The sequence below is a fragment of the Hyla sarda genome, chromosome 1 (genome assembly GCF_029499605.1).
Source record: "Hyla sarda isolate aHylSar1 chromosome 1, aHylSar1.hap1, whole genome shotgun sequence".
NCBI classification, from domain to species: Eukaryota; Metazoa; Chordata; class Amphibia; order Anura; family Hylidae; genus Hyla; species Hyla sarda.
Window position 1 is genome coordinate 414,732,213 of NC_079189.1, and position 25,217 is coordinate 414,757,429.

The 25,217-nt window shown below is 42.7% G+C and overlaps 2 protein-coding genes across 4 annotated transcripts in view; both read left to right on the forward strand.

The window, feature by feature from the left end:
• The window catches only part of SLC8B1 (solute carrier family 8 member B1), a 51,296-nt gene extending 39,718 nt beyond the window's left edge, over positions 1–11,578 (forward strand). Inside the window, exons 12-17 of the mRNA XM_056528775.1 lie at positions 6,199–6,340; positions 6,482–6,603; positions 6,702–6,855; positions 8,350–8,430; positions 9,132–9,196; positions 9,982–11,578. Coding sequence (XP_056384750.1) covers positions 6,199–6,340; positions 6,482–6,603; positions 6,702–6,855; positions 8,350–8,430; positions 9,132–9,196; positions 9,982–10,179 — 762 coding nt within the window. The 3' untranslated portion in view covers positions 10,180–11,578. The remainder of the gene's footprint in view (positions 1–6,198; positions 6,341–6,481; positions 6,604–6,701; positions 6,856–8,349; positions 8,431–9,131; positions 9,197–9,981) is intronic.
• A 5,471-nt stretch (positions 11,579–17,049) lies between these two features.
• On the forward strand, positions 17,050–23,475 carry FICD (FIC domain protein adenylyltransferase). 3 transcript variants are annotated; one of them, XM_056528778.1, is made up of 3 exons: positions 17,050–17,155; positions 18,120–18,453; positions 21,055–23,475. In XM_056528778.1, exons 1-3 carry the CDS (start codon positions 17,153–17,155, stop codon positions 22,128–22,130), a joined length of 1,413 nt encoding a protein of 470 aa, XP_056384753.1. In that variant the 5' UTR covers positions 17,050–17,152; the 3' UTR covers positions 22,131–23,475. The 3 variants fall into 3 exon arrangements, with proteins under 3 accessions (XP_056384753.1, XP_056384754.1, XP_056384752.1); XM_056528779.1 differs by lacking the exon at positions 17,050–17,155 and adding an exon at positions 17,223–17,331; XM_056528777.1 differs by lacking the exon at positions 17,050–17,155 and adding an exon at positions 17,242–17,265.
• Positions 23,476–25,217: the final 1,742 nt, after the last annotated feature.

Below are 25,217 nucleotides of genomic sequence, written 5' to 3' on the forward strand. Positions count from 1 at the left end.
GCAGTGGCTCCGTTTTTATTGCACCAATAGATATGACATCCAACGTTTCGACCTGTTGGCCTTTCTCAAGCATAGTGAATACATACACAGTAGCAAATAATGATTGGTTACAACACAAGCAGGGCCGGACTGGCCATCGGGCAAACCGGGCATTGGCCCGGTAGGCCGGGTGTCCACTTCCCCTAATGTGACACACACACACACTCTGCATTAGGAGCAGTCGGCTTGCAGCCGATGCTTTGAAACTGGCGACCAGCAGTATTAAGACTCAGACCAAACTGACAGTTTGTGTGTCAGCGTGCGGCTTACGCCTGCCGGCCGTCAGCACTGAAGTGTAATGCTGTGTAACAGCGCTTTAAGAGTGGTGGCCGGCAGTGCGGCTTTAAAAGCACGTTGCTCTGTTGTGCCTGTATATAGATGTGCCGCACTGGCACGTCTCTTAATCCCTGCCCCTCACGCTCCCCTGCAGAAGCCGCCCACATGACAGAAAGGGTGAACTGTTGGTGGGGCTTCCAGAGAGAGGGCCCAGCACCATTATCTTGTTTTTTTTTTTCAACATTCAACCTGCTGGCCCTTTAAAGCCAGCACAGGGGCTGCGCATGCTGACTGTCTGTCAGGGGAGCAGAGAGGGATGCTCCTCCTCTTCCCACCTCCTCAAGCTTCTGTGCTGCTGCTGCTCCACCAGACCCTGACTCCCGCCCATGCTGCTGGAAACAGGAGAACTTCCCTGCCCACCACTGATTCAGCCCATCTACTAGGTGAGTTTTTTCTGGGGGGAAAGGGGAGGGAGCGGTTGCAGTTTGGGAAGCAGTGGAAGACATTATCTCAGTGTTTACTAATCAGGGTGCCTTCTGCTGTTGCAAAGTTACAACTCCCAGCATGCCTTTGGCTGGGAGTTGTAGTTTGGAACAACTGAAGTCATCCTGGCAGGGAAACACTAATCTATCTTTCTTTTTATCTCATATCTATCTATCTATTTCCTAGCTATCTATCACATACTGACCTGAAATATACTATCAACGATAGATATACGTGTAAGTCATCTTACGTTAGCTATATATTACAATGTTCGTGTGGATTGTATTATATAGGTGAAATGACAAACTAATACAGAATCCACCTTAATGGGCAGAAGTCCTTGACTAGGACCGGGAAACTTGATTTGCCTGTGGCGAAACATTTTCATGACTTGGGACACTATTAGCCAATTGAGGTTCCGTATCTTTGACCATGTCCCCCCACTTAGGAGAGGGGGTGATGGGGAGAAAATGGATATATACATTTAATACACTACAACCCCAGGTTTAAATATTGATTTTGGCTTAAAACCCTTCATGTGAATCATGTTTGGATCATAGGTGTTTTTCCATTTCTCTGTTGTATAGCTTTCTTCTCCCCCTTTTTTTTTTTTTTCCTTTCTCGCCCTCTTGTTTTCCTTCTTTTTTTTTTTTTTAACCTTTTTCCCTTTTCTTTTTACTTTTTTTCCCACTTAACTTTTCCCCTTTTTTCTTTGCTCCCTTGCCTTGTCTTTTTTTCTTCTTTGTTTTTGGCTTCCTTTTTTTATTTTGTATTATTTATTTTTTATTTTCTCTGGTTTCATTTTATTATATTTTTTATTTTCTCTTTTCTTTTTCATTATTTTTCATTTGTATTTCCTTCACTTTTTTTCATCATTAGCATCTTGTTCTGTGTCTTACTCTTTTATAGCAATTTTTGAGTATCAGGTTTTTAATTTTGATATATTAAGATATTTTAAATTTTCAAAAATAGGCACTGTCACATTAGATCTCGGGGATACTGAATATGATTCAGTGCGTGATCCCCCATTCTTTACAAGAATGCCACTGAAGATTTGTTACATCTAATTTGTTTATGTGGTTCTCTTTGGGCTCTATATACATGTAGCGATTTTGAGCTGCGGTCATGAAAGGAATGTATCCCTGCCGCACGTCTGCTCACTATTATCCGACTAGCTGTCAGCGCTTGAGATGTTGACAGCTCACAGCTTTATCATTTAGCCACCGGCTGGGTTCGGCTTTTCTTAGTGGGGAGTGGCCAGCATGGAAACACATGTTGCGTGACGTCAGCCTGTAGCGCAGGCGCATCTCCTTTGTTTACAAACGGAGCCCAGGTGTTACACACGCTTGGTATGAAGATTATATAATTGCAGTTTGCAAGATGATCACAGGTGGCTGTGAGTATTGTGGATCCCCCATTCTAATATTCCCCAGAGATGGACTTTTGTAATACAAACAATGTATTTATATTCACTTTATTTACATATGTTATGACAGTCAGTCACATGATGTATTGAGCTTGACCTATCATGAAGAGTAGGTGGGGCTATTATTTGATCACTGAATCACTGCACTTGTGTTGTAAACAATCCTTGTTTGCTACCGTGTATTTAGGATGTCACTTTGTATGCATTCACTATGCTGCATGTCATATCTATTGGTGGAATAAAAACAGAGCCACTGCTTTCACCCTGAACACAATCATCTGTGCTGTGTCTTTGCTTACAATGGACTATGCTTGATCCAGCTCTGGCACGCTGGTTGGACACCTGCATTTTTGTTGGGTCTCGAGTGCTGACTCCATTTTGGAAGATTTCCCCCCCCCCCCCCCCATTCCTAACTATGCTAATGCTCTCTGTGCACTGGGCCGCATTATGAATGAAACTTTACAAGACGAACACAGCGCCTAATGAATGTATTTCAGTTGGTAACCCCTCTCTTTACAGCTATTCACCCGCACTAAAAACCAGTATATTGAAATACAGTATCTCTTTAACCAGTTGCCGACGAAGGACGAGCCGACTCGTCCTGAGACGGCAAGCGGTGTATGACACGGGCTCCCGACTTGAGCCCGCGTCATACCGCGCGTCCCCCAGCTGATTCCTGTAGCTGAGGGCTGGCGTTAATAGCCGACATGCGATTTCCGCGGCTGGCTATTAGCCCTTTAGATCTCCGCTGTCAAAGTTGACAGCGGCGTCTAAAGGGACATTTAAATGCTCCCTGGTGGTCCAGTGGGGTGGATCGCCCCCCGCAGCACGATCGTGGGTGGGCGATCCACTGCTGAGGTAGCCGGAGGGCTTGCCTCTCCTCCACTGTGCTCTGAATGATAAAGCCTGGCAGGGCTGCACGGTCAATGGCGTACACGCAAATAAATTCCAAAGTCCAAAATAGCATATTTTTGGTCACGTTTTAGATCATAAAAAAATAAAATAAAAAACGATCAAAAAGACCGATCAATACTAAAATGGTACCGCTAAAATCTTCAGATCACGGCGCAAAAAATGAGCCCTCATACCGTCCTGTACATGTAAAAATAAAGGAAAATTACCATTTTAAATGTATAAATCTTCCTGCATGTAGTTATGATTTTTTCCAGAAGTATGACAAAATCCAACCTATATAAGTAGGGTATCATTTTAATCGTATGGACCTACAGAATAAAGAGTGTGTAATGTTTACTGAAAAATGTACTGCATAGAAACGGAAGCCCCCAAAAGTTACAAAAAGGAGATTTTTTTTTTGTACTCACCGTAAAATCTTTCTCGTAGCCTTCATTGGGGAACACCTAACTAATGGGTATATGCTCTTGCCACTAGGAGGCGCTGACACTAGAAAAAAGAAAAGTCGGCTCCTCCCTGGCAGGATATACCCGCCCACCTGCAGTGAGGCAACCAGTTTAGTCACAAAGCAGTAGGAGAAGCCCACGAGGAAGTACGTCCGAAGGACCCTAGAAAGGTATCCCGGAGAACCCAAGAAAACATAAAAAAGACGAAGAAATGAGTGGGTGCGGTGTCCCCCAATAAAGGCTACGAGAAAGAGATTTTACGGTGAGTACAAAAAAAAATCTCCTTTTCTCAGTCGCTCTTCATTGGGGGACACCTAACTGAAAGCAGTCCCTTAGGGTGGGAAAAAAAAAAAACATAGGGGGACCTGGACCCACGGTGCAACCCCAGGCGCTGGCCATTGGCGGGAAGGGGTTAACGGTGCATTTGTATTTAAGTCCTGTGCCCCTTAACCGCATATGGGGGAACAGGTAGCGCTATGCTTCTGAACCCCCACCTGAAAAAGGGAAACTAAAAGGAATAAAGAACCGAACTAAACAGCTCTTACTAGAAAATAATAAAAAAGACAAGGTCTGGAGAGCTCCAGACCTGTGTCTTACCTCCTAAGTGACACTAGCTAAAACTGGTTGCCTCACTGCAGGTGGGCGGGTATATCCTGCCAGGGAGGAGCCGACTTTTCTTTTTTCTAGTGTCAGCGCCTCCTAGTGGCAAGAGCATATACCCATCAGTTAGGTGTCCCCCAATGAAGAGCGACTGAGAAATTGTGTTTTTTTCTTCAATTTTGTCGCACAATGATATTTTTTTTTTTTTGGGTTTCGCTGTAGATTTTTGGGTTAAAAGAAAAAAAAAAAAAAGCCATCATATGGATTTTTAGGTGCAGAATTGAAAGGGTTGTGATTTTTTTAAAGTAAGGAGGAAAAAATGAAAGTGAAAAAACTGAAAAACCCTGCATCCTTAAGGGGTTAAGGACACACCCACATTTTTCAATCCTGACGTGTTTCTCCTTATGCATTAATCACTCTGTGATGCTTTTACCTATCGTACTGATTCTTTGTGGCAAAACTCCAAAATTTCAAGTAAAATTTGCATTTTTTTTTTATGTTTAAATTCTCTGCTTGTAAGGAAAATAGTCATGACAAATAACTTACATATTGATTCATATATACAATGGGGGAGATTTATCAAAACCTGTCCAGAGAAAAGTTGCTGAGTTGCCCATAGCAACCAATGAAATCACTTCTTTCACTTTTAACAAGGCCTCTGCAAAATGGAAGAAGTGATCTGATTGGTTGCTATGGGCAACTCGGCAACTTTTCCTCTGCACAGCTTTTGATAAATCTCCCCCAATATGTCTACTTTATGTTTATATCAAAAAGTAGACCTGATTTTACTTTTTCAAAATATTAGAGCCTTAAATGTTGAAAGCCATTTACGGTAATTTTTTCATGGAAACTTCAAAACTTTAATTTTTCAGGGACCAGTTCAGTTTTAGAGTACGTTCACACTTACAGAATCTGCTGCATATTTTTGCTGCATATTTTATGCAGCTTATTCGCCACCCATTAAAGTTAATGGAAAGTAAAATCTGCTGCATAAAATATGCAGCACATCCTGTACGTGTGAACATACCCTTATAGTGGATTTGAGCATTTTGACAATTATTGGTGGTCGGCATGGTCAGACTTCCACCTATCTAGCAGTTATCACCAAAACCAGTGGATAGGTGAAAAATGGTTTAGTATGGTATACCGCTTTAACACTAAAATGGGCTGAATGCTGGAGGGTTTAATATAAAGGCATGTAAATTAGATATGAATGTATGACTGTTCTGGATGCCCCCCGATTTACCCATGTGAGGGCATCTTTTGAACTAAATTCCTTGGTAAGTATGGACATAGCCAAGTCAGCACACCAAATCATTCTGTATCTCCCATAAACTTCAATGGAGAGTGACCATGCAACTAATGGGTTGGGTGAACATTAGTATTTTGGTCAGTATGGGTTTTTCATTTTTAGCTCCTTTTGGTCAGTATTTTAGCCAAAACCAGGAGTGGGTTCAAAACACAGAAAAAAGTTTTTCCCTTATACTTCTTTCCGTGTTGGTTCCACTCCTGATTTTGAGCAAAATTTGGACCAAATTCTGAACAAAAGAATACATATGAAGGCCACTTTAATTAGCAGCAAGACATTTTTTAAAACCTTTAATTTTGCATATTAAGGGCAGGATCACACGGGGCGCATCCGCAGTGTATTTCACACTGCGGATTTGCTGACTCAGTCACAGAGGGACTGCAGAGCAAGCTCCTTGCTGCGGCCAGGTAGCTCTGTGTGTCTGCTTGTAGTGGCGGATTCCTACAGTGGGAAATCTCCCACTACGATTTGACACACAGCTACCGGGCTGCAGCTGGGAGCTCGCTCTGCTGTCCCTCTGACTGCCGTCAGCACATCCGCAGTGTGAAGTATGCTGCGGATGCGGGCCGTGTGATCCTGCCCTAAAAGATGAAAAAAACATCTTGCCAAGTCAATCAAGTCTACCCGGTATGTGTCTGCCTTGTGTTACCTACATGTATTTAGCTGTTTTTCATGAAATTAAGCAATTGACATATGATTGCCTTCAGGTTCCTATAGAGATTCTGCTGCTGCTCTGTGTGCCAGTTGTGGACCCAGATAGAGAAGATCGCAACTGGCAGAGACCTCTAAATTGTCTACATGTCATCACTAGTCCACTTCTCTGTTTACTTTGTCTGCAGTCAGGAACGTGTGAGTACCAAACTGTTACTCTTAATGCTATTTATCACAATTGAGGCAGTAAAATGACACCTCCCTATCTTATTTATGATCCCAGAAAAAGTTGCACACTATTGACTCATTTAATGGGAAGATTTGTTTTCTGCCCCCTAGATGCAAGTTATCTTATTCAAGGAGTGCTTCCAGTGTGGGGTGTTTTTCTGCTCATTGGAATTCCTTTGTCACTTATCATTTTCTTTACCACCAAGAATGGAGAGCCGCCAAAATATCACTGTGTAAGCGTTTATTTGGAACCCTACATTATATTATCATTATTACATGGGACTCCTCTTTGCATGTTATGTATCATGTTTCTTTTGCTTATTCTTCACAGATATTTTCCTTTATGGGATTTATTACAAGTGCACTTTGGATAAGTACTGCAGCAACTGAAATTGTTAACCTTTTGCGCACCTTTGGAGTTGTTTTCTGCCTCAGTAATACAGTTTTAGGTCTAACTTTGCTTGCCTGGGGAAATAGTATTGGAGGTAAATGTCAAATTTAATCTTTAAAAGTTGAATAATTATGTACATACATTGCATAACTTTTCTTCTACTGATCCAAATACTTAGCTTGTATTGTCCCTCAGAGCTGCATTCCTAATTCTGCAGGTTTCAGAACTGAAATCCGATGGACATTGTCTGAATTCTTTAAAACTCTTATTTGTTGTTGTTAAGTAACAAGCAACATGGCTTCCTGTTTTCTCCTTAAAAAAAACTAAAAAAAAAAAAACTAGTGTAGCAATCCTGGAAAAAGTAAGAATCCATAAGGGTGCATGCACACTACATTTCTTAAGATACGGGACCTTATACGGCTGGGGAGAGGGGGGCGGAGAGTCGGGGGCGGGGCAACCGCATGCTGCCGTATGCGGTCCCGTATCTAATGTATTTCAATGAGCGACCGGAGTGAAACGCTGCCTCCGGTTGGCTCCGTTTTGCCCCGTATACGGTTTCCCGACCGGACCTAAAAACGCTGTTGACTACGTTCGTAGGTCCGGTCGGGAAACCGTATACGGGCCAAAACGGAGCCGACCGGAGGCAGCGTTTCACTCCGGTCGCTCATTGAAATACATTAGATACGGGACCGCATACGGCAGCGTGCCCCGCCCCCGACTCTCCGCCCCCCTCTCCCCAGCCGTATACGGTCCCGTATCTTAAGAAACGTAGTGTGCATACACCCTAATTGATAGATATCAGCCACTGTTCTAATGTATTTACAAATCCTATTTAAGATAATGTATTTACAATTCCATATTAAGATAGTGTACAGTTATGATGACAAGCCTATGCACTGTTTCCGATGGCCCTCTATTCTATAATACAGACTGTGAAGTCTCTTGTGCACAGACAGCTGTCAGCTGACAATTATTTTGGCTGACTCCATTGTAATTCAGCTGAGTGTGCAAGTTTTAGTTTTCAACAAGGATAGAAAAATAAACAGCTTATATCCTGTGGGAACAAAGGATGGGCCATGTCAATGCCTCTTTCCCCCCAGATGTCAGGCAGACCCCATTCTTATGATCTCCTCAGCCTACCACAAGAGTTAGTGTGTGGGCAGATTAACTATAAAAGAGTGCTGCTTGGATAATTTGCAGAAAATATTGAGTTATTTTGATATTCCATAATATTACCAATGTTGTTAGTCGGTTATGGAGGTGATCCAAACAAAAAACATTTATTAGATTTTTTGTGTATATTATTATTGGTCGTATTTTATATTTTGCTTTGTGCAATCTTTTACAGGCAGATATGTGCATTTCTAATCTAATTTAGAAATGCATATCAAAAATTACAAAACCCATACTAGATCTGTAGTCTTAAAAGCTGGTTGATAGTAAAACACTCAAAAGTAAACGATTGTGCTTTTTATTGTATGGTTGAAGCCAAACTCATTTGTGATATTGAATGGTGAGTGAAATAAATGTAAAAAAATTACATAAATATTTATATATTTTTTTTACTTTATTTTTTTACCTCCAACAGATTTTGTATCGGACCTCACGCTGGCTCGCCAGGGATATCCACGTATGGCATTCTCTGCCTGCTTTGGAGGGATCATCTTCAGTATCCTTTTCATGAGTTTCATATTTTCAGTGAAATAATAAAAACGTAAAGGCAGTAGTGGTCCTAAAATGTCAGTGTCCTAGCAATATTTCTATTGTTTTTTTACTTGAACATGCTAAGGCAAAATGCTTCTAAAGCAATGCTTCTTTTGTTCTTTTTGCTTCTGTGTAAGTACAGTTGAGAGTTTGTGCACCTCAATGGCAAAAATAAATAAAGCCATAATAATACCTAAAGGTGGCCATACACCTTCAGTCACTCCTGATCTCCCCATACACATAAGGGTTCAGCAGAGCCAAGCATTCATGTGTTCCTAGTGGAGAGAGTTGGGGGCTCTCATACCCTTTAGTCAAACTTCAGCCAAACAGCAGACTATGGTGGAAGCAGTTTATTATCTAAACTGTATGGGGACCTTTTTAAATGTCAGCTTTAGGCTAAGTTTCCACTTGGTTTTTTTCTGGCAGTTTTTGGAGATCTGCCACTGCAGTTTTTGAGCCAAAGCCAGAAATTTATTCAAAAGGAATAGGACATATAAAGGAAGGACTTACATTTCTCCTCCCTTATGGATCCACTTCTGACTTTGGCTCAAATACTGCAGTGGCAGCTTTCCAAAAACTGCCAGAAAAAAAAACAAGTGGAAACTTAGCCATATGGTTGTTTCCTTCAAACCCAGTAACTGAGCTCTTTTCCTAATCTGGTGTCAGATGTGCTCATTGGAGTTGGTTTGGGTTGTCTCTTACAGATGGGTCGATCCAATACGGAGTTACAGGTGAGTTACTCAATACTCATGTGGTCACAATTCAATCTATATAGTGGATTTCCACCAACATTTAAAATAAATAAATAAAAATGGATACTTTGTCCTCTGAAGGGCCCCTGTGATATGTAGTCAATTTCCTGTGATCCTCTGGAGTCTGATGCTTTCCAGTGCTTGTATATGAGGTACTTGGTTGAAGTGTGCAATAAGCAAGGGTAACCTTGGGGTCCAGGATAGGAGGTAGATTATTAGGCAATATTTTGGCTTGCTGACTCTGGGGAGGACATTTGAAATCACAGGGGTTGCATGCGGAATAAAACGTAATCTTTTATTAATGCATTTAAAATATCTCCCACAACTAGCATTACATAAGTCCAACAAAGACCAAAAACACAACAGGGACATAAATAGACCACCCATGCCAAAAGGGTTTAATATAGGCCCTCAATAACAGCATGCCAGCCTCAAAAAAGATAACTAGAACAATTGGGTATAGTCAATGTATAGAACATATTATCTTACCAATCCAAATGCTCTGTTTCTGTGTGAGTGTTCATATGGTTCCAAATAAGGGTCTGAGGCAAAGGCTCATAGAAAGGATCCTGTATCTTACAGAGTTGATCCGTATGAGTAATATGTGGAGCTACCCCTGTTCACCCAGGAAGCGTAGAGTCCACCTAACAAAATTTGTCTACAGGTTGGGTGTAATTGAATTAAATGGAGCCAAGTTGGTGACAGGTATGGTGCTGTTTTTCTATTACTGGATAACCCCTGTAATATGTTTTTTCTTCTTTCAGCTTGAAGCACAAAGTCTTTTGGTGTGGGTCCTGGCTGGAGGTCTTGGAGTCAGTCTGGTTTTTTCGCTAATAGCAGTACCCCTACAATGTTTTCATCTACGAAGAGGATATGGGATTGCTTTACTCTTCCTCTATGTGCTTTTTCTGGTTGTTGCACTTCTAACTGAATTTGGAATCATCAAACTAGAGAACTCTTGACACTGCCAAAAAGGACTCCTGGACTAACATACAAAATAGAATACAACCTGGAACCCTTCTTTCACCTCTATTACAAGTCACCCTAACCCTTAATGGCTGCATAATTGTCTCAGGATATTTTTGGGATTTTATTTTATTTTTTTAAGCATGAAATCAAGATGTTTTTACTATTTTTTGTTATTTAAAGGGGGGAAAACAGTATCAGTTGTGTTTTTTAAACAATTGTGAAAAATTGATATCATGGAGTGGTATTTTTTTTATTCCTGTTGTGTTAACATAAGATTGTTGCACCTGCATGGGATAACCAATACAAATGTCTTCAGCTACTATGTGAGGCACTGAGTATATTTTATATAGGTATTTCTATTTTAAATAAAGCTGGTCCTTGTATAAATTATTCAGCATTATAGTGCTATATAACTGTTATATGGTGGATACCACTGTGCTGCTGAGCAGTGGGGAATGGGCAGGAACTGGGCAGTGTTGAAACAGCAGCAGCAAGGGATCAGCAACAGATGAGTAAAGGCTTTTTTACTATTTCTTTTTACCCTTGCCTGACCACTGTAAAAATAAAGTTTTATGTATGAACAACCTCTTTCAACTGTCAATTACTTTTCACCTTGGTTCAGTTCTAGGGAATGTAAAAATGATCCTGCGGTGGTGTGCATTTGTGACTGCTAATGTGTTCTGACAGGAGACTTGATACCCTGTTCTTGAGATCTCAAGAACTGGGGTCCTGAGATCTTGAGAACATGTTCCAGAGTCTTCCTATAGACAGGAGATAAAGTCTTGCATGGGTACTGTCACATCCAAAAAGTTTGTATATGTTGTTACTGATGAAAATTAAAGACATTTTGTAATATTGTTGTTTAAACAATTTTGAGCATTTAAGAAAAATGGCTCCTGAAAATCCCACCACTAGGGGTCCCCATACTTACTGGGTCACTAACTAGTCCTGCAGCAACATCAGGCTTATCCATGAGTCATGGACAAGAGATGACTCCTGGATAAGGCTGCATGAGCAGACACACCAATCACCTCCCACCACCACAAGTGAGGGACACGCCCCCTTCCACCACACACCAATCACCTCCCAATGCAAGTCTATGGGAGGGAGTGTGACGACAGTCACGCCCCCCCCCCCCCATAGACTTGCGTTGAGGGGGCATGGCCGTGACATCACCAGGGGCGTGGCCGATCCCCGCAGCACGAAAACAGCATTCGGATTCTGAATGCAGGCTAGTGCAGTACCCCTTTAAAACACATGAATTCCCCCTTTCTCCATGAATGCTCAACTGAGATAAGTGTTCATGTGTAAGCAGGGACATCTTTCATGTGTAGTGTTCTCTACAATTATGTGTATTAACTGTATCCAAACTCACCAATTTGTATGTTCTTCACTAATCTTATAATTTGCATAAATCCATGTATAAACATTTGTATGTGAACAATATACACCATAAAAATTGTCAATTTTGACAGAAACAAGACCATAATTTCTTTGCAAATCTATCATGCGTTTTGCTAAAACTTGTCTGCTGCACAATTTAATAATGAAGTATGTGCCCTTAAAAAGTGGGAACATCTGCTTCTGGATAGAGTGCTGGAATAGATCCAGAGAAACAATCTGCAGGGGCAGTGGAGCGAAAGACCAGCACATTTACAAGGAATTATACATGTCGTAAGCAAATGGGTCCATGGAGTTCCTCTAGTCCTGGGTCAAAAGACAACAGGAAGACCTAATTCATAGGGGAGGACTATTAAAGGGGTACTCCACTGGAAATCTTTTTTTATTTTTATTTTTTTTTTATAAATTGGTGCCAGAAAGTTAAACGGATTTGTAAATTACTTCTATTTAAAAATCTTAATTCTTCCAGTACTTATCAGCTGTTGTATGTTCCAGAGGAAGTTCTTTTCTTTTTGAATTTCCTTTCTGTCTGACCACAGTGCTCTCTGCTGACGCCTCTGTCCATGTCAGGAACTGTCCAGAGTAGGAAAAAAATCTCCATAGAAAACCTCTCCTGCTCTGGACAGTTCCTGACATGGACAGAGGTGTCAGCAGAGAGCACTGTGGTCAGACGGAAAGGAAAATCAAAAAGAAAACCACTTTCAGTGGAGCATATAGCAGTAATGGAAGGATTAATATTTTTAAACAGAAGTAATTAACAAATCTGCTTAACTTTCTGGTACCGGGTGATTTAAAAAATGTTTTCCAGGGGAGTACCCCTTTAAATGGAGCTATGCAGCCATTACTTGGTAAGTATATTTTATAAGTATCTGGACAGGTAAACAGAGGATTGTTTTTATGTGAAAGAGTAAATAAAATCCATTTTTTATCAATATATTCTATGTAATAAACAGAGAGGGAAAGGAAATAAAAAAAAAACTAACCAGCTAAAGCTTCTTGTGATCCCATCCATTTAGAGACACTGTTTAGCTATGTCCCCTGTATCTGGGAGCAGATCCACACGGTATCATCTCCTGAATTACACAGCAGTAATCCCAAAGTAGCCTTAGATTTCTAGTGCATATGTTGACACTATGGACCCCATTTTTATCAGTTTGGCTAGATTTAAATGTGTCTAACCTGTGGCCTGTCTTTCATTTGCACATTCCCCATGATGTGCCCAGAATGGGGACATTTATCAAAGTATTTAGAGCCTTTTTTTTTTACTCACATAAGTCGCACAAAAAGTCGCAAAAAAGCCCTTTTTTGTGCAACTTTTGTGGGTATCCCCTGCATGTCAGCGCTGGGACCGCTGTGTGATTGACACACAGGTCCCAGCGCATGCGCCCCTTCGCTTATCCCCCGTGCGTGCCGTCCTGCTCTGCTGTTCAAGACAACTTTATTCAGATGTGCACCTTTATTATTACTGAATATCTGATAGTGCCCGCTATCCTCTCTCTTTCTTCTTGCTGTGCCGGTGACCGGAGACGCGCGCTCTGTTGCTTCTACTCCCAATGCCTGGAGGCAGAGAGGAAGCGCGGTCCCTGCCTCTAGCACTGGGGATGCGCACTGAGGAGGTAGGCGGTGTGAGCAAGCGCTTGCCATGACAACACACGCCATGACGTGCACGGGGGATAAGCGAAGGGGCGCATGCACTGGGACCTGTGTGTCAATCACACAGCGGTCCCAGCGCTGACATGCAGGGGATAAGCGTGGCGGCGGCAGGGCATTGTGGACCCCGGTCACGCCTATCCGACTGTGTGCGGCTTCCATCAAAACAGTGTTTTGGGGTAATAAAGGACGGCAGACAGAAGGTAAAAACACTGCCTAATACACAATCTGCACACAGGACAGAGGCTGGGTGTAGGTTATATGGCCCAGATTTGATGACAGTAGTGCTTTAATTCTTTTCAATAAGAAAGCTCCATTGCTAATATGTTAATTGCTGCTATGTGCAACGGAGGCGGAACTCTGCATACCCAGCATCCCTGCCCTTCTCCCCTCTGCTCCCATATGTCCACTTTCTCGATTTCACATGGGTGAAAGGGGTGTCATGAATATTCATGAGGTGGGCGGGCATATCTGAGCAGAGTGGATGGAGGCAGGTATGCTGGATCCCACCTCCATTGCCTAAAGCTGGCTAATACATTGTATATCTCTGGAACGGTGGCACCAGTTTACTCTGATTCACCTGCACTATAACCCTTTGTCTTATGTTTATTGAGGGTGAACCAGCTGTCAGCTTCCCTTTAACCCATTAATGACAAAGTAAATGCTTGTTCTGGTCCCCTGATACATTACACACCCAGATGTAAATTTACGTCCTCTATGCAGGAGCAGCAGCTGGGGTCCCGCTGGTAATGGACGACTTTAGCGATCCCGCTGATGCCTGCTATTAACCATTCAGATGCCATGATCAATACTGATCACGACATATGCAACATTATTGGGGCTCGGGGGTGACTCCTCAGACCACCTGTGGCGTTACAAAGCGTGGTGTCCCAGCACCAAAGGCTCTCCTGTGGGCTAAAGATTGCCTTGCATCGGTGTATTCATTACCCCATGCCTGGCCCAGGAGAAGCTATCTTACACCCCGTGACTACCACAAAAGTACATTTGTCACACAAAAAACAAGCCCATATATGGCTCTGTAGATGGAAAAATAATAAAGTAAAGGAGAAATGCGGTGCAAGACTTTTACCTACCCTTGTGCCCGTGCTGCAAAAACTAAAAAAAGAAAAAAACTTTACCTCACCTTTCTTTGTTCCCCCGATATTGGCGTCCCGTTCCTCCGATACTGCTCGGGTCCCTGCTTCTTGACTTCAGAACTTCACAGTGCAGGCAGTGTATCACCGGCTGCAGCAATGTCCCGACTCAGCCGGTGATAGGCTGAGCGCAGTGTCATGTAAGGAGGGAGGGAGAAGGTGGGGCCCAAGCCCCTTACATCACAGTGTGCTCAGCCTATCACCGGCCGTCACGTCCCCTCCCATAGACTTGCATTGAGGTGACGGGGCGTGACGTCACACGGGGGCGGAGTCCTGATGTCACGGACTTCCGTTCCCGTGGTTGCAGCCGAGACCCTCCAGCGCTTCCGGACAAGAAACAGGTGGGTGCCGCATGCAACATTGCGGGGGTCCCCAGCGGTGGGACCCCTGCGATCAGACATCTTATCACCTATCCAAAGGATAGGGGATTAGATGCCTGATCGCGGGAGTCCCGCCGCTGGGGACCCCCGTGATCTTGCACCCGGCACCCCGTTTTTAATCAGTCCCCTGAGCGTGTTCGCTCCGGGGGTCTGATTACCGGTGACCACAGGGTCGACGGCGTGTTACGTCACGCTCCGCCCCTCAATGCAAGCCTACGGGAGGGGGCGTGATAGCTGTCATGCCCCCTCCCATAGACTTGCATTGAGGGGCGGAGCATGAGGTCACACGGGGCGGAGGCGTGATGTCACACGCCACCGGCCCTGTGATCGACAGTAATCAGACCCGGAGCGAACACGCTCCAGGGACTGATTACAAACGGGGTGCCGCGTGCATGATCACGGGGTTCCCCAGCGGCGGGACTCCCACGATCAGGCATCTTATCCCCTATCCTTTGGATAGGGGATAAGATGTCTAAGCACCGGAGAACCCTTTTAAGAGCACACAGATCAGAAGACCTGACGGTGGAGATTTATCAAAACCTGTACAGAGGAAGAGTGATGCAGTTGCCCATAGCAACCAATCAGATCGCTTCTTTCATTTTTCACATGCCTTTTTAAAAATGAAAGTAGCGATCTGATTGGTTGCTATATGAAACTGCATCACTCTTCCTCTGCACAGGTTTTGATACATCTCCAATATTTTCACCATGAAGGCCATACATGAGCTTGGTTATCATTCATAGGTTTAGATTAGACTGATAATAACTGAGCTCCTTAAAGGGGTACTCCGGTGGAAAACTTTTTTTTTTTTTTTAAATGAACTGGTGCCAGAAAGTTAAACAGATTAGTAAATTACTTCTATTAAAAAATCTTAATCCTTTTAGTACTTCTTAGCAGCTTTATGCTACAGAGGAAATTCTTTACTTTTTGAATTTCTTTTTTGTCTTGTCCACAGTGCTCTCTGCTGACACCTCTGTCCGTGTCAGGAACTGTCCAGAGCCGCATAAGTTTGCTATGGGGATTTTCTCCTGCTCTGGACAGTTCCTGATACGGGCATCAGGTGTCAGCAGAGAGCACTGTGGACAAAAAAGAAATTCAAAAAATAAAAGATTTTCCTCTGTAGCATACAGCAACTCATAAGTACTGAAAGGATTAGGATTTTTTAATGTAAGTAATTTACAAATCTGTTTAACTTTCTGGCACCAGATCATTTTAAAAAAAAAGTTTTCCAACGGAGTGCCCCTTTAATCATACAGTCTGTTACCGAACTACTATTATAACCTTTAAAGGGGTTCTCCACCATAAGGTGATTTTAGTATGTACCTGGCAGACAGTAATGGACATGCTTAGGAAGGATCTGCCCTTGTCTTGGGGCTAAATGGCTATGCTGTGAGATCACCATAACACTGTGGCTAGCTTTTTGTGAACTATTTCCTGTTTGACTTTTTTTTTACTACAAATCCCATAATTCCATTTTCCTCCCTCCCACACATCAGCCACCCCACCCATTGAAACATAAATTAGCTGCATTCATCAAAAGACCTGTGGTTTTCAATCAGGGTGCCTACAGCTGTTGCTTTAGTTGCAGATTGATCCCTCCACCCATTGAAGCAGACAGGCTCCCTGTCATCAGCTGACTAGTGAGTCAGGTCTCAGCCGCATTGCAAGCTGGGAAAAATCTGAGACAACAGTCATTTTGTATGCTGGTAAAAATAAATAATGTGGTGAAAATCACAGAAGAATTGTGAGAAAACCGTCACACACAGGTACAAACACTATATTATGAACTACACTAACTTTACAGCCCCTGTAGCATGGTCAAAAAATAAATAAATCCTGGAATACCCTTTTAAGGCAGTGTTTCCCAACCAGGGTGTCTCCAGCTGTCGCAAAACTACAACTCCCAGCATGCCCGGACAGCCGTTTGCTGCTGGGAGTTGTAGTTTTGCAGCAGCTGGAGGCACCCTGGTTGGGAAACGCTGCTGTAAGGTGACATATGTAACAAAACAGGAGTAAAAACTACAAATATTCCTCGACTGCGTCAACAAGGGGTTAAGCCAAAAGGGTTCTGTATGCGCGCCCCGCCCCCGTTATTGTAGCTTCACCCAATCAGGAGACACCACGCTACATGCTACGTCTACTTTTCCTCACCGTCACTAAACAGCGTCACATTTCGTCCTCTCTCAGGACGCCATGTTGTAGACTCTACTACAGTTATTTGCATAGAATACACGCCTCCAAAATGTCCGCGTTGTAGTCTGGTGGTGCAGACAGTAGGAATACTTTATATCTCTGTAGCGTCTTCACCTAGTGTTTATTACGGCTCAGGCGGTGACAGGCTAACGGGACTGAAAACTAATTGATTGGCATCAGCGCAGCCAATGGTAAAACAGAATAGCTTGTGGGCGGGATTAGGACGAACACGTTGATTTGCGTCATTGAAACTAGGAAGTCTGGTGAATTCCAGGTGATGGGGGTGTTCGGGAACTCTCATGTATGTACAGGGATTCCAGGGCACAGAATGACTGAAACTAGCAAGAATTAGGGCGAACAAAAGCAGGTGTATAGCGGGGGCGTTGTTGTGTGTAATACTTTACAATGGGGTGGTTTAACCCTATGAGCACCCTTGTAAATTCTCCTTACTGGTTAGTTCACCACCTGTAGCTTACCAGATGGTTCAGGCTTGCTGGGACTTGTAGTTTTTTGCTTAGCTGTGAATCTCATCCTAGCTGCAGTACATTAGATGGAGGGTGTGATAGCGCTGTGTTCGTAGGCTATGTATTCCCTAATCCAGTGTTTCCCAACCAGGGTGCCTCCAGCTGTTGTAAAACTACAACTCCCAGCATATCCGGACAGCCTTTAGCATGCTGGGAGTTGTAGTTTCGCATCAGACGGAGCCATAGACCAGTGTTTCCTAACTAGGGTGCCTCCAGCTGTTGTAAAACTACAACTCCCAGCATATCCGGACAGCTTTTAGCATGCTGGGAGTTATAGTTTTGTAGTTTCGCAACCGACGGAGGTACCCAGGTTGGGAAACGCTGCCATAGACCAGTGTTTCCCAACCAGGGAGCCTACAGCTGTTGCAAAACTACAACTCCCAGGATGCCCGGACAGCCTTTGGCTGTCCGGGCATCCTGGGAGTTGTAGTTTTGCAACAGCTGGAGGCTCCCTGGTTGGGAAACACAGCCCTAATCTCTGACTTGCCAGCTATTGAAAAACTCCAACTCCCATTATCTCTGGCTGCCGAAGGAGTTGTAGTTTTGCAACAGCTGACGAGCCACAGGTTATTGCCCTGGCACTCTGTGTGGCATAGTGTGGGCATCCTGACTAGTCTGTGTTTCATTACAGATCAGTGGTAACGCTGGAGAAGATGATCCTGCAGCAAGTGCGTGGAGATGGGTGACTGACAGTTCAATGGCATTGCCCGAGTTCCAATGGCCGCAGCTGGGTGCTCGGTACGGGCTGAAGGCAGCGCTGGTGGTGTTGTCTGGGTCCCTCCTGGTGGCCCTTTTCCCTCTCAGTGAGCTGGAAGGGCAGTATAAGGCGGCTCTGAAGGTCCTGCTGCGGTGTAACCTCTGGGGAGGCAATGAGCGGCTGCACACCTACACCGGGCACACTACGGGGCTCGCTGTGGCTTCCACTGCTATTGAACTGCTGGTGTTTAAGCAGAAACCGACTTCAGGTAAAACAAAATCTATACATACAGATGTAGGACATATAGAGGCAGATTTATCAAAGCCTGTCCAGAGGAAAAGTTGCTGAGTTGCCCATAGCAACCAATCAGATTGCTTCTTTTTGGAAAAGGCCTCTGAAAAATAAAAGAAGCGATCTGATTGGTTGCTATGGGCAACTCAGCAATTTTTCCTCTGGACAGATTTTGATAAATCTTCCCCTACGTTGTTTAGAACAGTGGTCTCCAAACTGTGGACCTTCAGATGTTGCAAAACTACAACTCCAAGTATGCCCAGACAGTTTTTGGCTTTCTAGGCATGCTGGAAGTAGTAGTGTTGTAATAGATAGAGGTCCACAGTTTCGAGACCACTGGTTTAGAGGATTATCTAAACGAGTGTTTTCTAAACCACGTGTCTCCAGCTGTTGTAAAACTGACTCTCAGCTTTCTCAGACAACATTTGGCTGTCATGGCATGCTGAGAGTTGGAGATTTGCAACAGCTGGAGACACATGCTTTGGAAAACACACTGATCTAGACTGCAAACCAGTGTTTTCCAACCAGGATGGCTCCAGATGTTGCAAAAGTACAACTCCCAGCATGCACAGGATTTTTAGTTTTGCAACAGCTGGAGACATCTTGGTTTGGGAACACTGTTGTAGACTTTTTATTTTTTATTTAAAAGGACAGTCCACCCAAAAGTGATCCTGGATATATGTCAGAAGCTCAGGAATTCTCAGAGATATTCACCACTGGTTCTCTCTGGAAACCAGTATTGGTCTAAGCCAGTATTCCCTAGCCCAGGCATAGGCGACCTTCCGCACTGCAGATGTTTTGGACTACATCTCCCATGATCCTTTGTCAGCATTTTGGCTGTAAGAGCATCATGGGAGATGTAGTTCAAAACATCTTCAGTGCCGAAGGTCGCCTATGCCTGCCCTAGTCTATAGTTCTCCAGCTGTTGCAAAACTCCAACTATTAGAACAGCAGAAGAGCCACAGAAACACTGGTGTAAACTAAGAAGCTTGATGCCCTGATAAATAGTTATGACTCCTAAGTAGATGTTTTTTTTCTTTTTTTTGATGGATTATTGTTTTAACCCCTTAAGGACTGAGCCCTTTTTCGCAATTCCGTCCACCGTCGCTTTACGAATTAATAACGCGAAAACACTATTACCGAATATTCTGATTCTGAGGTTGTTTTTTTCGTGACATATTCTACTTTATTTTGGTGGTAAATTTTCAGCGTCACTTGCATCCTTTTTTGGTGAAAAATCCCCAAATTTCATGAAAATTTAGCATTTTTCTAACTTTGAAGCTCTCTGCTTGTAAGGAAAATGGATATTCCCAATAAATTTTATTTTTATTCACAAATACAATATGTCCACTTTATGTTGGCATCATAAAATGGACATATTTTTACTTTTTGAAAAAATTAGAGGGCTTCAAAGTAGAGCAGCAATTTTCAAAAATTTCATGAAAATTGCTAAATCTGAAGGCTGGGCATGCTGGGAGTTGCAGTTTGGCCTTCCTAGTGGTTGCCACAGTAAAGATCACTTTACTTTCAATTTCAGAGATTCCATGCAGAAAATTAGTGGCATATATAGGAGCAGCAATGTGGGTGAGATTTTACAGGGGAATTCCGGAGATACATTTTTATGTAGAATTCTGCTCAGACAAGCGATAAGGGAGTCTGATCCTGCTGTGCAGCACTTTCCAGGTCAGGGTCTGCCAGAGGAATTGCCCACTCAGCTAAACAGAGGCCAAGGGGAACATCTGACACCAATCTTTCTCTCCCCGGATATCATCTGTCAGGAAATGAGTTGGGAGGCCTTGGCCCCTATATGCATGAGATATTAGCCACACAAACTCAATGTTTGGCTAGTGGTTATTTCTTCTGATCCTTATGTTGGCAGTGTAGAGAGGAGGGGTAGGCTGCTGCCAAATCTCTCTCCCGCTCGCTTTCTCCCGCTCTCTTTCTTTCTCCCGCTCTCTTTCTTTCTTTCTCTCGCTCTCTTTCTTTCTCTCGCTCTCTTTCTTTCTCTCGCTTTCTCTTTCTTTCTTTCTCTCGCTCTCTTTCTTTCTTTCTCTCGCTCTCTCTTTCTCTCGCTCTTTCTTTCTCTCGCTATCTATCTATATATTTTTTTCTCTTTCTTTCTCTCTCGCGTATCAGGGCCTGTACTCGTAAAGAGTGTGAATACCTCTATACACTATTTTACACTTTTTTGTTAGTTTTGTAGATACAGTGCTATAATTCTGCATGTTGTTGTTGGCTGGACAATTGCAGCTCTGAAGTATTAGGAATGCTGCTCTGCACCATAGTGCAGCCTTCGGCTGTCCAGGCATGCTGGTAATTGTAGTTTTGCAACATCTGGAGGCACCCTGGTTGGGAAACATTGGTGTAGGCTGTTATTTATGATCAGTACAAGATAAGTCTAGGTTATTGTTGTATAAACTGTAACACAGCATCCGGTGCTTCTTTGTGATGCTACGACTGATCAGAATGTATATTTTTATTTTACAGGTTATGCAAATCTTCTTAGTCTTTTAACTGATAACTGGCATTGCATGTGTGGAAAAACTACTTTGTATATTACATGTTTCTATTATTTCAGATGTCAAGTTTGAAGCCAAAGCTGCTTTTAACCAAGCACTTGAAATGAAGCGGCAAGGCAAGAGGGACAAAGCACATAAGCTTCTTCTCCATGCCCTGAAGATGGACCCGGATCAAGTGGATGCCCTGAATGAGCTTGGCATCTTCTTAGAGGAGGAGAAGGATATCATACAGGCAGACTATCTTTATTCTAAAGCGTTAATGATCTCGCCACACAATGAGAAAGCTTTGATAAACAGAGATCGCACCTTGCCCTTGGTTGAAGAAATAGATCAGAGGTATTTTAGCATCATTGACAGTAAAGTTAAGAAAGTGATGTCCATTCCAAAGGGAAACTCTGCTCTTCGCAGGGTGATGGAAGAGTCTTACTATCACCACATATACCACACTGTAGCTATTGAAGGAAACACCCTTTCACTGTCCGAAATACGCCATATAATTGAAACAAGATATGCCGTGCCTGGAAAGAGTCTTGAAGAACAAAATGAAGTCATTGGCATGCATGCAGCAATGACATACGTCAACACCACTTTAGTATCCCGCATAGGATCGGTAACAACCAGCGATATACTGGAAATACACAGGAGAGTGCTGGGCTATGTTGATCCTGTTGAAGCTGGGCGATTTCGTACAAACCAAGTGTTTGTGGGCCACCATATTCCACCTCATCCCAGAGATGTAGACAAGCACATGCAAGAGCTTGTCCAGTGGCTTAATTCAGATGATGCAATGAACCTTCATCCTGTGGAATTTGCAGCTTTGGCGCATTACAAACTGGTCTATATCCACCCATTTGTTGATGGAAATGGGAGGACTTCACGTTTGCTTATGAATGTGATTTTGATGCAGGCAGGCTACCCGCCAATAACCATCAGGAAAGAACAGAGGTCAGAATATTATCATGTTTTAGAACTTGCAAATGAAGGCGATGTGAGACCTTTTATTAGATTTATTGCCAAATGCACGGAGACCACCCTAGACCTCTTGCTCATAGCCACGGCAGAGCATCCTGTGGGCCTTCCAGAGCCCAATGCGGACAGCTTCAAGTGCAAACAAACCATTCCGGTCAAGACCTGATCTCTGACTCCAACGCTGTGGCCTTTGTTGCCTTACCTACACCTCCATGGATATTGCCAGTAACATCTCAATAATTTATTTTATGCTTTTTGCTGCTAGTTATACTTCACACTTTTGTACTGAAAAATGCTGCAATGTAGATTTAGGGCCTATGCCTTATGTATTGCAGGAGACAAACGCACTCATGGGGGAGATTTATCAAAAACTGTGCAGAGGAAGAGTGGTGCAGTTGCCCATAGCAACCAATCAGCTTGCTTCTTTGATTTTTAAAGAGACCTGTGAAAAATGAGAGAAGTGATCTGATTGGTTGCTATGGGTAACTGCACCACTCTTCCTCTGCACAGTTTTTGATAAATCTCCCCCATGAAGTATTTGCACATTTCACACATGGACTTACATAGCAGTTGCTGCACATTTTACCCTTTGCAGTACAAAGGGTGAAATCCATAGCAGGCCTGTATGCTACATGCAGGGTCACTGGGGCGGAAAAGTATTCCATGTGTGAATGGGGGTTATGCAGGATTAAAAAAAACAGCTGATTTCTATAAAAAAAAACAGCACCACACATGTCCACAGGATGCGTGTGGTATGCCAGCGGACTTCAATTGAAGTCTATGAAGCCAAGTTGTAATACCACACCCAACCTGAGGACTGGTGTGGTGCTGTTTTTGAAAGAAATTAGCTCCGTTTTTTTTTTTTTTTTTTTAAATCCCTGGATAACCCCTATAAAGAGAGTCCTCTCTGCTGACCAGTGAGTGGTGAGCTGGGATTTGCACCTTTCTTTTGTGTTTTTGGCCCACTCCTGGTTTTGGCTTACAAATATTGATCCAAAATACTGTCGTTTGAAGCCAGTCTAAACAGCATACACAACTTTTAAAGATCATTAAAGGCACAGGGAAAAGATAAGGTAACATTATGGGCTCAGACAGGAGTTTTGTGGCTTGAAAATAATACATCTGCAAAGACTTGTCCAGTCCAGGGATTTTATGCTGTTACATTATACCAGGAAACCAGATAGCTCAATGTTAGTCTGTAATAGGCTATCACAGATCCCCCATCATTGAATGAAAACTCAAATATAAACAAAGGGTATGATTTACAGATTAAAATTCACTTTTATTGGGTATATTCAGATAAAAACATATAACCCCCTACTACACAAACATATAACTCCTGTGACCGCTAAGAAAAAAATCACAAAGAATAGAACAGAAAAATGTATTAGGTCCACCACCTGGATTATTGCACATATAATCAATTGTCAGTGACCCATTACATTGCACATTTTTAAGGGCTCATAAAAAGGGTGTGTGTGTGTGTGTGTGTGTGTGTGTATATATGTGTGTGTGTGTGTATATATGTGTGTGTATATATATATATATATATATATATATATATATATATATATATATATAGCAAACGAAATAGGCGACAGCACTCTCATAAGATGCAAATAAGCGGTCTTTATTCACATAAGCGTGATGGCGACGTTTCGGCTTGCTCACCCAGCCATTATGGAGCCAGCCGAAACGTCGCCATCACGCTTATGTGAATAAAGACCGCTTATTTGCATCTTATGAGAGTGCTGTCGCCTATTTTGTTTGCTGTCTATGGAGATCTGTGACCTGGATCTGTCGTGACTGTGTGCACCTCATCATTTTTGTAATGAACTACAGGAGTGCTGTTCTCTTTGGATTTTCTATATATATATATATATATATATATATATATATATATATATATATATATATATATATATAATCTAATTTTAGGACATAGTGGATCTCAGTATAGGGAAGACTGATGTACCGCTATACCTTAACTCCCTATTATTCCCTATAATGTAGTGCAGGTCTGGCCCCTAACCTTCCCCTAGCTGTGTGGCACAATAATCCAGGCGGTGGACGTAATAAACTATTTTGTTCGTGTATTAGGGCGTTATATGTTTTTATCTGAATATACCAAATAAAAGTGAATTTTAATCTGTAAGTCATACCCCAGGTTTATATTTGAGTTTACATTATAACAGGCTTATAGAGACTTTATAAAGGACATTAACCTCTGGTTTGCTGTGTAACATTATTGCTGTGGATGGAGGCAGTCATGTGGTTGAGATTGCCATATACTTTCTAGTGCCTTGCTAGTGTATGTGCCGACGTGTGTAGGATGCTCAGTGTCTAAAATATAAACTACTGTGCATAGTTTTTAGTTTTATTTATTATACATGGTTTTAGTGAGTGCAGCTTACAAATAGTGACATAGTAATGGAATGACAAGTACTAATGCTATATTTTTAAATAGTAGAGAAGAGTATATACATAGTAGAGCATTTTTTTTTTTTTTTTTTTTTTTATGGTGTTCAGAACGGGAAGTTGCAATGTTCTAAAATATCCTTCATAAGGATTAGGGCTCATGCACAATATTGTATTATGGCCCAGTTGCATTATGACAACCTTCAGGGCTGTAATGCAAAAATCATAGATGTTTATGGGACCCTGCTGTAGATCCACAGGCTTTGCTTGTCATACAGAGGTTTTTTCTTTCAGGTTTTGCATAAAATTGTCCAATTTTTGGGTTATGCTCCACTTAATGCAATAGTGAAGCTTTACGCTCTTGGAAGCATTACTTGTAGGGGAGAATACCTACTGTATGGAATATAGTGTCTTACAGAGGCACCATATAGAAACATCCAGAGTCCTTACATAGTAGATTTATCTGGATTCTGTGTGCCAGATGCCATAGAGAGACACTCCTTGTTGGCACTTTAAGCAAATCTTTCTTAGTAATTTTTTTGGAGCACTGCTACTGCGGTTTCTGAGCCAAAGGTGGATCCAACAGGTACCGTATTTTTCGCCCTATAGGACGCACCGGCGTATAAGACGCACCCAATTTTAAAGGTGCTACATCTAGAAAAAAGATTCTGAACCAAACAGTGATCTTCAGCCTGCGGACCTCCAGATGTTGCAAAACTACAACTCCTAGCATGCCCGGACAGCCGTTGTCCCCGACGGTCCAGACGTCGTCTTCTTCCCCGGGATCCACGCTCTCCGTCGCAGTCATCATGTCGCTACGCATGCCGCTCCTATT

Excerpts from the sequence above, each read along its gene's own strand:
- FICD (XM_056528777.1), top strand. The coding sequence starts at position 17,242 with ATGGGGGTGTTCGGGAACTCTCAT. Across the intron at positions 17,266-18,119 it reads GGGTGTTCGGGAACTCTCAT|ATCAGTGGTAACGCTGGAGA; the intron begins GTATGTACAGGG and ends GTTTCATTACAG. Across the intron at positions 18,454-21,054 it reads TAAGCAGAAACCGACTTCAG|ATGTCAAGTTTGAAGCCAAA; the intron begins GTAAAACAAAAT and ends CTATTATTTCAG.